Source organism: Convolutriloba macropyga, chromosome 7 (genome assembly GCF_964194025.1).
Source record: "Convolutriloba macropyga chromosome 7, txConMacr16.3, whole genome shotgun sequence".
NCBI lineage: Eukaryota > Metazoa > Xenacoelomorpha > Acoela > Convolutidae > Convolutriloba > Convolutriloba macropyga.
The window spans coordinates 17,572,641-17,585,541 of record NC_134474.1 but is presented as its reverse complement, the minus strand read 5'-3'; the positions used below and the strand labels follow the sequence as shown (position 1 = coordinate 17,585,541).

Here is a 12,901-nt window from a genome sequence, read left to right as displayed (position 1 = left end):
CCCAATCAAAATGACTCAAGTAAGGAAACGAAAGGAACTATTTCCTTTCCCCGTGAACAAAACTGATGTCTTCATTACCATATGTAAACAAAACAAGCTTGGTCTTGTAATGCTAATAATGAGCAGTCGAAAGAGGCGATTAGCAATGACAATGTTACCCGCCGTTATAAAGGTGTGAAAATAGCTATTATACATGGCCATATTCAGCCTGCGAGGTGGGGGGGGGGGGTATTGGAGAATAATCAATTGTAATTGCCATTTTTATTAACACAAGTTCATTCTATATTTTATTTTATTGTCCTCTTTGGTTCGGTTTACCGCCGTTTGTTCTAATCAATAAATTATCATTTAAAATAAAACATAGCCGGAAGAATTCCGGAAATGACTAATTAGAAAATAGACCATTTCAACCGGCAAAATGAACCACAAGTTTTGAAAAAAACTTCAAAAATTATCAATAAAGTAGACACATGCTCCTCTTGATTAAAAACCGAGAGATTGTAATAATTGGTAAAAAAAATGTCATCATCCCTGAGTGTGAGCGAACTTTTAACGCAAAAGAATTCAAATTGCTGGTTATTAATGTTAGAATATTGATCAAACTATAGTCTTAAACTTAGTGAGAATTAGAAAGAAAGTTTGACTTACCAGATTAGAAAGACAAGCAATTTGATTTTGATCAAAGAAATTATATAAATGAATCGTCAAGAAATGGTGCTGAGAATCAATATTCGGTTCAAATTGGTGAATCTAGATAACTATTATTAGAGTTAGATTAAGTGATGTAAAATCTTCCCAGCATGTATTAAATGATGATGATATCTCCGGAAGTGTGAATGAATTCTTAGAAAAGTGCAAATGCATTCCATTTATGGTTCCCTTTGCGACTGATTTGCAGAAGCAAACCATATTGGGTAACCTTTGCGACCCCCACTATAAATCACGGTGCTAAGATTAGTTTTGTATCTTGACTTTTTCACACTGATAATGGGTATATATACAGCTGATTTTTGAGTCCTTTTTCATCCCCAAATTCAAATCACCATCTTGATCTTATAATCAGATCTCTCCTGTAAATCTCTAAATTCTACTGTAAAATATCATTTTGTTATTCTCTCATTTTTGAGAAATTAATTCTTTTACTTAGTTAAAAACGCTTTTTATTCCGCTTGCGAAAGTCCATAACCCAACAGGTTATGGGCCCAGCAATTTTCTAAGTCATAAAATTAATTTCCAAAACAAAACTAATTTGTTGTTGACAGTCATAATCCTTTTCTGCTTAGTACCTTTTCTTTTCACAACTGTTTTGCCTGCTCAAACTTCAATGGATCAACAGACAGTGAAGCTGCTGACCTACACAGGAAAGGCACAGGACTTTCCAATCTGGAGCACAAGATTTGTGGCGATGATGCAGACGAAGGGACTCTACAAATCACTACTGGGGACAGAGGAGCAACCCAATGAGCCTGCGCCACTGGCCAATGGTGCAACCAATGATGAAAAGAAGAACCACAAGGTGCTGAAGGATGCATATGAGAAGGAAGTTGCAGACATCAAGGAGAAACGGAACAATGTGTGGTGCCATCTGGCACTGACTCTAGATGCAACAACCCTCATGCTGATGAGACATGACTGTGTGGGAGATGATGGCATTGGAGATGGAGCAAAGGCTTGGAAGCTTTTGCAAGAGAGATTTCAGAGTGTGGAGACGCCGACAGTGGTGACTTTAGTGGCACAGCTTGCTCGACTGCAGCTCGAGGATTCTGAGGATTTGGACAGCTTCTTCATCAGAGGACAAGAGTTGCTCACAAGGCTACAAGAAGCAGGGAAAGCAGTCTCAGAGACCCTCTTCAACGCCTTGGTCCTCAATGGTCTGCCAATGAGGTATGAAAGTTTTGTAATACAGGAAAGCTTCAACCCGGCAACGAACTTCACAGAGTTGAGGAAAAGGCTGCAGAACTTTCATGAGAGCACGGTGCAGAGACACAAAGGACAAAGTGGTTCAGTGGCACTGGCAGTGAAGCGTGACTTCAAGAAGGGACCCAAGAAAGGAAACTGCTTTGTGTGTGGGATCCCTGGACACTTTGCCAAGGACTGCAGGAGGAAGGAGACAGCACAATGCAGCAAGTGTGGTGAGAAGGGTCACCTAGATAGGGCATGCAAGAGACAAAGAGATGGAGGCAAACATGAGTCAGTGGCAATGGGTCCAACATTGGCTACACCAGACGAGGAATGCTGGGCAGCTCTTACCCAGTGGAAGACGGCAGGCATGCTAGTGGACAGTGGTTGCACAGATCACATAGTGACGAACATCGATGCGTTTCTGGACTTTGTGCCCATTCAATCAGTGGTCAGAAATCCCAACGGAGAGGCTTCCAGAGTGGTGGGCAGAGTCTGTGTGAGGATCAGCATACCCTCAAACAAAGGGGAATTCCAATGCGAACTCAAAAATGTTCTGTGTGTGCCGGACTATTCTTCAAACCTCCTATCAGTCTCAAGATGCACGGAGTGGGGACATAGCTTCACTTTCGAGAGAGGAAACAGCTGCATGAAACTCCAGAAGGGAACTCGGGTAAAACTAACACAAGAAAATAATTTGTTTTACTTACCCTGCAGCGTTCTAGAATTCAAGATGAGTTCCAACAGCGTGAAACTTGACAGTGCAAGGAAGTGGCACAGACGATTGGGTCATTTGAATCAAGCAGATGTGGTCAGGAATGCACCAGAGACAGTGGGGGAACTCGATGATGTATGCAATGTGTGTGCATTGGCCAAGATCACAAAGACTCCAGTACCAAGAGTGGCAGAGACCCAAGCAGAAGAGAAGCTGGAGAGGGTGTTCACAGACGTGATGGGACCTTTCAGAGTAGAGTCACTGTCAGGGTTCCGGTTCTGCATTGTGTTTGCAGACCAGTACACGAAGTTTGTGTTTGTGGACTTGCTTAAGGCAAAGAGTGAAGCACTGGCCAGCCTGAAGAAATTTGTTCTCAGTGTGGGGACGCCCAAGAAGCTGAGGCAAGACAATGCGAAGGAGTTTCTCTCAGAGCAGTTCATGACGTACTGCTTAGATGCAGGCATTCTACAGGAGAAGACCATACCAGAGACGCCACAACAGAATGGGTTAGCTGAGAGGTGCAACAGGACACTGCTGGAGATGGCAAGATGTTTGCTCATTGACTCAGGACTTCCAAAGATGATGTGGGGAGCAGCAATTCTTCACGCAGCAAGGATCAGAAACTTGGTTGTGAGACGAGGAGAAGAAAAATGCCCAGCAGAGCTGATGAGAGGTATAAAACCTAAGCTTTCAATTAGTAAATTATCTATTTTTGGTTGCACAGTCTTCATGAGGAAGAGGGACAGAGAAGTCAGCAAACTTGAACCCAAGGCACTGGAAGGAAAGTTTGTGGGTTACACTGAAGGAGAAAACGGATACCTGGTGTACATACCCAACACACGCATGGTGATGGCAGTTCGAGATGTGATCATCAAGGAGTCTGAAGTGGGCTCAATCCCTGACAACAAAGAAACGGCTGACCTACTAGATGATGGGTCGGAACTGGGAATCTGGCACCCAGATGATGGTCATCAAGATGATGACAACAGAGAACGACAGGACACATCTACTGCAATAAAGGAGGAGTGGCATGACGCAGGGAGCGTGAATACTCAAGAAACAACACTGAGACAAGAGGCCTCGGATGTTGGAGAAACAGCACTAGATGAAGGATATACTGCAACAAGAGGGAGTCACAGAGACTCAGAGTCCCTGGAAGACAGTGACACAGAAGACTTCTCACAGTTAGAGACAGTTGGCTTCAATGAAGATGCACTGGAACACGCGGACAGAGCAGAGCCCAGACGAGGGACACGAGCAAGGAATGTTCCGCAATTTTTTGGAGAAGTCAGGACCCATCTTGCTGTGACTGAGGGCGACTATGTGGAACCCAAAACAGTCTACGAAGCCAAGCAAGGTGACGATTGGGACCAGTGGCACCGGGCAATGAAGGACGAGGTCAAGGCACTCCAAGACAACGAGACTTGGAACCTAGTGAGACCACCCACAGACAGGGACGTCATACCGGGCAAATGGGTATACAAAGTGAAATTGGGACCCAGTGGTCAAGTGGACAAATACAAAGCGCGCTATGTGGCGAAAGGCTTCAAACAAGTGGAAGGACTGGACTACTTTGAGACTTTTGCGCCTACCTGTAAGCCAGAGACATTCAGGATTCTACTTCAGCTATCAGCGAAGCAGGGCCATGTGATGCACCAATTTGATGTCAAGACTGCTTTCCTGCACTCACCAATCGAGGAAGAAGTGTATCTGGAACAGCCACAGGAGTTTGTAAAACGCGGATCAGATGGGGAGAAGTTAGTATGTCGACTAAATAAATCAATTTATGGTTTGAAACAGGCTGCTAACAACTGGTACAAAGAGCTGGCAAACTTCCTACTGAGACAGGGGTTCACCAGAAGCAGGAACGATCACTGCTTGTTCGCAAGATCAGAAGCAGAGGATCACACCTTCATCTTGGTCTGGGTTGACGACATCATAGTAGCATCAAGAAGTATGACAGTGGTCTCTGATGTCAAGAAGGCACTAGAAGCAACCTTTCACATGGAAGACAGAGGGAGACTACACTGGTTTCTGGGTCTAAGAATCAGACGAGAAGAGGGCAAAGTCACAGTCGACCAAGAACGCTACATAGAAACACTGCTTGAGCGGTTTCAAATGGATCAATGCAAACCCTCACGAACTCCAGCTGATTTGAATTTGAAACTTCAGACAGCACAGAACGGAGACGAAGAAGTGGACCAGAGGATCTACAGAAGCTTGGTTGGATCACTTCTGTATCTGGCCAAACAGACGAGGCCAGACATCATGTTCACAGTCAACATTCTGTCCAGACACATGAATGCTCCTACCAATCAACACTGGATGTGCGGAAAACGACTTATGCGATATCTTCAAGGTTCAAAAGGTTTAAAACTTACTTACACAAAAGAGGCTAGTTATGATTTAGTGGGGGAAAGTGATGCAGACTGGTCTGGAGACGTGAACGACAGAAAATCAACAACGGGCTATTAGTTCAAGCTCAACGGACGTGGCGCAGCACTCAGCTGGGGTGTCAGGAAGCTGGCCACAGTTGCTCTTTCTTCATCAGAAGCAGAATATCAGGGCATGGCAGCAGCAGTTCAGGAAGCACTCTACCTGAAACAACTTCTAGAGGATTTTGGCATCCAACAGAAACGTCAAAAAGCAATTGGAGAAGACAACCAAAGTTGTATCAGACTCTGCCAAAACCCAGTCATGCACAAAAGGAGCAAGCACATCGAAACAAAGTTTCACTTCATCCGGGACAAAACGGAGGATGGGACTATTTCAATTCATTACGTTCCTACAGACAAAATGGCAGCGGACATCTTCACAAAGTCCTTACCCGTTTCGAAAGTGGAAACATTCAGAGCAGTTTTGATGGGAACAGACTCTACGCAATCAGCTCAAGTCTGAGTGGGGGTGTTAGAATATTGATCAAACTATAGTCTTAAACTTAGTGAGAATTAGAAAGAAAGTTTGACTTACCAGATTAGAAAGACAAGCAATTTGATTTTGATCAAAGAAATTATATAAATGAATCGTCAAGAAATGGTGCTGAGAATCAATATTCGGTTCAAATTGGTGAATCTAGATAACTATTATTAGAGTTAGATTAAGTGATGTAAAATCTTCCCAGCATGTATTAAATGATGATGATATCTCCGGAAGTGTGAATGAATTCTTAGAAAAGTGCAAATGCATTCCATTTATGGTTCCCTTTGCGACTGATTTGCAGAAGCAAACCATATTGGGTAACCTTTGCGACCCCCACTATAAATCACGGTGCTAAGATTAGTTTTGTATCTTGACTTTTTCACACTGATAATGGGTATATATACAGCTGATTTTTGAGTCCTTTTTCATCCCCAAATTCAAATCACCATCTTGATCTTATAATCAGATCTCTCCTGTAAATCTCTAAATTCTACTGTAAAATATCATTTTGTTATTCTCTCATTTTTGAGAAATTAATTCTTTTACTTAGTTAAAAACGCTTTTTATTCCGCTTGCGAAAGTCCATAACCCAACAATTAATAAGTTTAAAATAGTCTGCCTTCACAACTACCACCAATAAATAACCAAGATTTGAGAAAAGCAAGAGGTTATTCGTTATGATAGGGTCTCTTCGGATAACAACTTGATGACTTCAAAATTTTTGTCGTCTTGACTTTCGATGTTGTCTTGGACTGTTCTATGTATTTTATACCATTTCAGTCAAATAATTTCCTTAATTATACCATTAATGGTTATATTGTCGCATCATGATCGCTGCGTATATTTTTGGTAGTCTATTGACTATGGAATCATAGCCATAATATCAGTATAGAGAGTGTGAACTAAATTCAGACGCGTCAAACTACTACTAGAGCCCCCCCCCCCCCAATGTAACTAGAGTCAGAGGGGTGCATACTTACCCCTTTGCGCACTTGCACTCGAAGCTGCGGTCCAGTCCAGCGGAGGAGAAAGCAGTGACACACTTGGCACCATTGAGACAGTGGTTGTTGTGGCAGGGTTCTCTCTTCTCACAATTTCTGCCTAGAACGCAACAGAGACATTTACAAAGGAAATTGTCGACAGACTGGCGGAAACGCCAACAATAGTTTATAGTCTCAAGTGACATCTAATTCAACTGAGTTGACTGTGATACCGTATAACGATTTTTTTCCAATCCTTACGACGCTTGCTCTGAAAATGGAGGTGCGGTTCGGCAGCTTGAGTAGACAGTGAGTATGGAAAATAGTTTCCAGACCTGAAGTACCCTTGTCGAAACGGGATATTGATCTTCGCGGACATTTTTCAGTAAAAAGTTCGAATACGGGGTTAATATTGCATTACGTTTAAAAATTGAAAAAAACTGTTTTTAGAAATTGTAATGAAAAAAATTCAATTAAATTACTTGGAAACACAACAATATTTTTAATGTCTACAAGAGGCAAAAAAGCTTTTTATTTTTTTGAGAAAAATTAATCATATCGCATATAATAACTATATCACACCGATTTATTTGTCAGAATTATCTGAAACACAAGTTGCAAAAAATTTTTAAAAATCATAAAAAATCAGCAGTCAGGATGTGCTAAACCAAAATGTGTACAATTAGTGCACAATTGTATTGCAAATATCGTTAATGAAGATTCATTAAACGAAAGTTCTATTATCGTTATTAACGATAATTGCAGTACAATTTTACTGTGTCATATTAAAATTTTATTCTCAATTGCTAATACTAATTACTGTGTGATATTCAACTTATTTTCTCAATTGCTAATACTATGCTTCACAAAATATGATATTGAGAGCTGTGGTAAGTTTGGTATAAGTGAAAATAAAGAATAAGAGTTTGCCAATTAGACTATGAATTTGAATCACGGCTTTCTCACAATTCTTCGTATGGAAACAGAGCGAAAAACATCGGCAGAAATTTGCTAATAAATATTTTAAAAAAATTTCACCACAGTTTGAGACTTGCTTAGTATTCATAGAGCATTAAAAATTCATTCCCTAATTGAGACGATCGAACAAAAACGACCAAAAATTTATCAGAAATCTTTGGTATGTTCGAATTCAAACGTAAGAAAGCGTCGGTACGTTCGGTTTGTTCGTCACTGTCGGTTTCGAACGTAAGAGAGTTCTGGCATTGTGATTTTTGGAGATTCGGTATGTTTGGTTTTAGAATATTCGGTACGTTCGGTATTTAAACGTAAGAAATCATCGGTATGTTCGGTATTTAAACGTAAGCGGTCGTCGGTATGTCCGGCATTTGAACATAAGCGATCGTCGGTATGTCCGGCATTTGAACATAAGAGATCGCCGGTATGTTCGGTATTTAAACGTAAGAGATAGTCGGTTCGTTCGGTTTTAGGGGAAAGAAATTGTCGGTTCTTTTCATAGGAATTTTTGAACTTTCTGTTTATAATGTAGTCAAACGTTATGATAGCGTTCATTTTGCAGGAATTTTAAACGTACCTCTCAAAAACATTCTGAAAGTTTACTTTCTTGTGAGGTACTTTCTTGTAGTTTAAAACCCAGAAGATTAAATTTTATGGTATTTGTTCCAACAATACCGAATCTCTCTTGCGTTTAAAAGGCGACGATACCGAATTTTTCTTATCTTAAATACCAAACAAAAAAGATTATGCCGATCAAGAACTCGTAGGAACTTTTGTCGTTTTTGGCTAGAAAAAACGACGATACCGACGATTTCTTACGTTTAAAAACCGCAAATTTTTCAACCAAGGTTTAATCCATATAAGTTAAGCAACTATAGTTATCGTATCAGTTAAAGAAAAAGGTATTGAATTTGATAGCAAAGTACGCTGCAATATAGGGTTTCATCTGAATTCGATTGCGATTTACTTCAAAATAGACCAAATTTGTCAAAAGTTCCGGGATATCCACACTTTTTGGAGAGACGCCGCGTTTGGCATTGTTATAGGAATTATTTTTCTGACCTTCTATGAAGGTAGTTACTTCATAGCTTCGCCTTGCAAAAGACCTTTTAACCTCAAACGAAAGGCTGTTACTGAGCAATCAGAAATGTAATAGTTTTAATTCCTAACATAGAAGAAATTCTCTTCAGATCATCTAATTCGGAACTTTAACTTCAGTCAGCATTAAAGGAATTCAGAGAATTAGTAACTAACTCATCTTTGCTTTCACTTTGCTCTTTATGCTGTAGATATTTTGCAGCCCATTAGTAAAGAAAGACGCATAGATATTTCAGCCACCTTAACAATGTGGTGAAAATTGAATTTTCTTTGGCTCTCTCTCACAATCATTGGCAACCAATACCCCCAAGCTTGGTGCATACAATGAAAAATACACCTTAAGGCTTGAAGCATCGACATAATGTCGCTCTTGAAAGAACCTTTCACGTCATAATTTTCCATGAAAATTTCCCGCTTTTTCCTTATGCGCTAGAGCTTTGAAAATGACCATTTTAGTACCACTAATTTTAGCCCTAAAACTCAGTTTTCAATTAATGGAAACCTTATAAAGAGCATCTATTTTTCTCTCCCTTTCCCACTCTTTTTCGCGGTTTGAATAGAATTTCGATACGAAACTACCCTTTTCCGTTTTTGCTGTAATTTTTTTATAATTAGATACTGTGGATATCTTCAGACAGCCCAGCCCATTTTTGCAAAGTAGATTATCTTTGCACTTTCTTCAACATCCTCAGCATTTCCAAGCATTTTCACTAAATATAATAAACTCTGATTCTTTGGTTATAAATATTGCAATTAAAGCTGATTGAACTATTTAAATGCGGATGTTAAAATAAGCCCGAGTGATCATCAAAGACTTTTTAAATGAAGTATGCTGAGTTCCTAGTGATATTTACAGCAGGAAAATAGAAGCAAAATGAAACCGTCGAAACTGGAATGAACTTTACGGAGCAAAAAAGGGTAAAATTTTCGAGCAAAATCCTTGAAAGTTACATGGCTTTCATTTTTAGAAATTAAGTTATTTCTTTAAGTTTTGAAAATACCGAAAATGTGTAAACTAGCTCTTTTAGCTAAAGGATATTCATACAATTTTCTGTTTTTTACGAAACACTTAGGAAACACATTTTTTCAAAATTTTGACTTTAAAAATTTTTTAAAATGATTTTGCAGATATTCTTCTCATTACTTGTATCTGACACTTACATAGCCGGCAAATTGCCAAAAAATAGCCGCGGTTGACCCACTTGACCCATATTGGTGTTGAAACAGAAAAAGAAGATTAAAAGATAGAAATTGAGAGTTTTTCTAAGTAACAAATTGTTCTTATTTGGTGTGTAAATTCTACACATTCGGTTAGATTCTAAAATTACACTTAATTCAGCTTCTAAACTAAACGCTATTCAGCATAATACTAATGCCAGCTAGCAATCGCTTTAATATACTTTGATTACCCGATGCACTATGATTTAATGACCGGGCTTTATATGTTTATCCCGTTTCTTTGGATTTTGCTCTATTGACTTTGACCGTATTCACTACATTACGTAATTCAATACGTGAAAGAAAGCATTTAAAATCCATTCAGTTGAAACAGTGAATGAATTAAGTTAGAAGTCAAGCGTGAAAATCGTGAGTTGTATAAATTGATAAAACGAAAAACCTGATCAGCGAGGGTTTTTTTTCAAAAAATGGAGAGCGCCTAAATAATAGCCGTTGAGAGGCTGATGGCGGCTATTAATGAAAACTCTGACTATTGATGTTTCTAATCAGTATTTCTGATGGTGCAATTTTTTGGATTTGATCATTTAACCGTAAAATTCAATTCAATTGATCTTAATTCAGTTTTGTTAAATTTGATTTCGCACTTTTCACGATTCACAAGAGCAAAATTGCTAAAAGAGTAGCTTAAGGGGCTATTAGCATCAATGATTTAGTTGTCATAAAACAAATCAGAGCTAAAAATGAGCCAGAGTTTCTCAATAACAAAGCTGCTGGACCCTTAGAGAGTTTCCGAAATGTTGGTAACGGCAGCTAAAACGGCATTAAGGTTTTCAATAACGAACTGAGAATTCCGGGTCCTCAAAAGTTTGGCAAAAGATTTTCCTTGTTATAAATGTAATGCAATTTAAGCTGTGGAAAATGAAACGATCAAAAATACAAGTAGGTTTTTCCGCAATTCATTTATTATCCTGGATTTGCAATGAACCCGCTGAAACCAAACATTGCCTTATTAGCAACGGCAAATTATAGCTGGTTCGAAACAATGAATCTCAAGCAAATTTCAAATTTCAGTACGCGCAGTTTTTCCTAATTTTGAGTTCATTCAGCGCTATGAGCCATCCCAGACTTACATGTATCATGCAAAAGCTGAAAAAAAATACTTCACCCCCGAATAGTCTGCTGAGCAGGATATCGTATTTTGGCAGCGTAAAGCTTGTAGTTGATATACGAGCACTATAAATTTAGATATATTGTCTGCACTTGAGAAAATCCCGATTCGCTTAGTGTCTACCTTCGGCTTGGTACATTAAATAAAAGTAAAAGATGTATTCATGAGGAATTTGGAAGCGCATATAGTCACAAAAGAGTACTGCTCATCCTAAAAATTTATATTTAGTCTGATTCGTTCTTGATTTCTTCTGCCACTAACATCTGGGATGAACACATTCACAAATGAAAGCATCGTTTTCATACTTTGACACTACAAGGTGAACGAGACAATGTTAAAAACTGCACCGTGAAAACTGCATTTCAATCTAAACAAAAAGTAGGTAAAAGCAGTAGGTGGAATACAAAATCATGCGGCCAGTTTTTTTGCGGCCAGTTTATCGGCAAGCAATCAATTTTTTAGGCGACCAGTTTATCTAATTTTAAAATATTTTTGCTATTTTTCAAAAAATTTCAACTGTCAAAAATTAGATTCCATTTTGCTTAAGTTTAAGAAAACTAACATCTATTTATAGATTAAAATTATATAAAAATTCTCAGTCGGTACAATTCCAGCGCTGTCCCTGCTTTTGCAAACTCTTGCTTTGGCGGATATATTTAAAATTCAAAACTATTTTGACATATTTTGAATCTAGTTGACATAGTTTGAATCTGATCGGTTGGAACGTCACGTGAAAACGAACATTACTAAGGCGCCTTAAATGAGGTCAAAAAAGTACTGTACCCATTATCATAAAGTTTTCATTTATTTTATGCAAAAAATTATTATGTTATATGGCTCTCGATGAAACCTTTTTGCATTAACTTTCTACTACGTTTGATAAAATGAAACCTACAATACAAATAACTGAATCTTTTCCTCTGAAGTAAGAACTTTTCAAACAATGAAATGTCATCCTAACATCCTTATAAGGCAGTACAGATCAAATAATTCCCAATTATAAAAGAGGTGCACAGAATATTAGCCGACAAAAAATGAAGAATTTAGATTTTTCCCATTACTCCGTCTGTCGGCGATCTCCTACAAAAGCAGAGATAAAAAAGGGGGGAAAGGTTGCTTCCCTAAAACGATGCAGCAAATACTTCCGTGTATCCTTCCTAGATCCATTAAGGGTCGCGAACCCTTTGTTCACAACGGATGTCAAGTCAAGCGTGTTCTTTATTCAACCAGACATTGATTTATGTCAAGCAGACCAAGATAAATTACCTCTTAATTTAACCACTCTCAGGTCCCAAGTTCGATTCAGTTTAGGGTCGGCAAAAATGGGGTTGAAAAATTTCACAGCATTCGCCAACTCAATTTTTAAAAAAAATAATTGAGATTCTCTGAACGTTAAGAGTCAAAGATATTTTTTCAAAAAAACTGCCATTTTCTGAATGTTTAGAATTAAAGATATTAATAATATAATGTAGCTATATCGCAGCTCCAGTACTAATTGTTTCATCAAGATTTACAAAAACCATAATTTTTTTGACACTGCAAGAAAATTGCAAGAACATGCTGAATAACTGAACTTTCAAACTCGAGCCATAGTAGCTATACGATTTACATAATTCTGCAGCTCTCATTTTGAAGAAAAAGAACCAGGAAAATACGTAATACTTTACTATTACAAAGCTGTAGATTTAGGGTAAGCTTTTTCTATTAGTTTAAGGTTACAGAATTTAAGCTTTCACGCACACCAATCTACTTAAGAAAATTGTCTGTGAGGATAACAATGCTTGGATGGAGCTTAAGACTCATAAAATGATTAAATAGCCTTGCTCACAAACACATTTCCATTGATGTCAGATCTCAGTTTAATCTCTTAAGAACGGGTCGTATTGTCTAGACTACATTATCTGCGGGTAGTTCTGCTTCCATGACTAAATGATTAGCTCAAGTGATCACATGAAACGCCTTGAAAAG

General features: G+C 38.5%; 1 protein-coding gene across 5 annotated transcripts in view; it reads right to left on the bottom strand.

The window, feature by feature from the left end:
* LOC142342656 (uncharacterized) overlaps nt 1–12,901 on the bottom strand; it is a 201,459-nt gene that overhangs the window by 133,230 nt on the left and 55,328 nt on the right. For all 5 annotated transcript variants that reach the window (XM_075394110.1, XM_075394106.1, XM_075394109.1 and 2 more), the window contains exon 5: nt 6,514–6,634. In XM_075394110.1, coding sequence (XP_075250225.1) covers nt 6,514–6,634 — 121 coding nt within the window. The remainder of the gene's footprint in view (nt 1–6,513; nt 6,635–12,901) is intronic.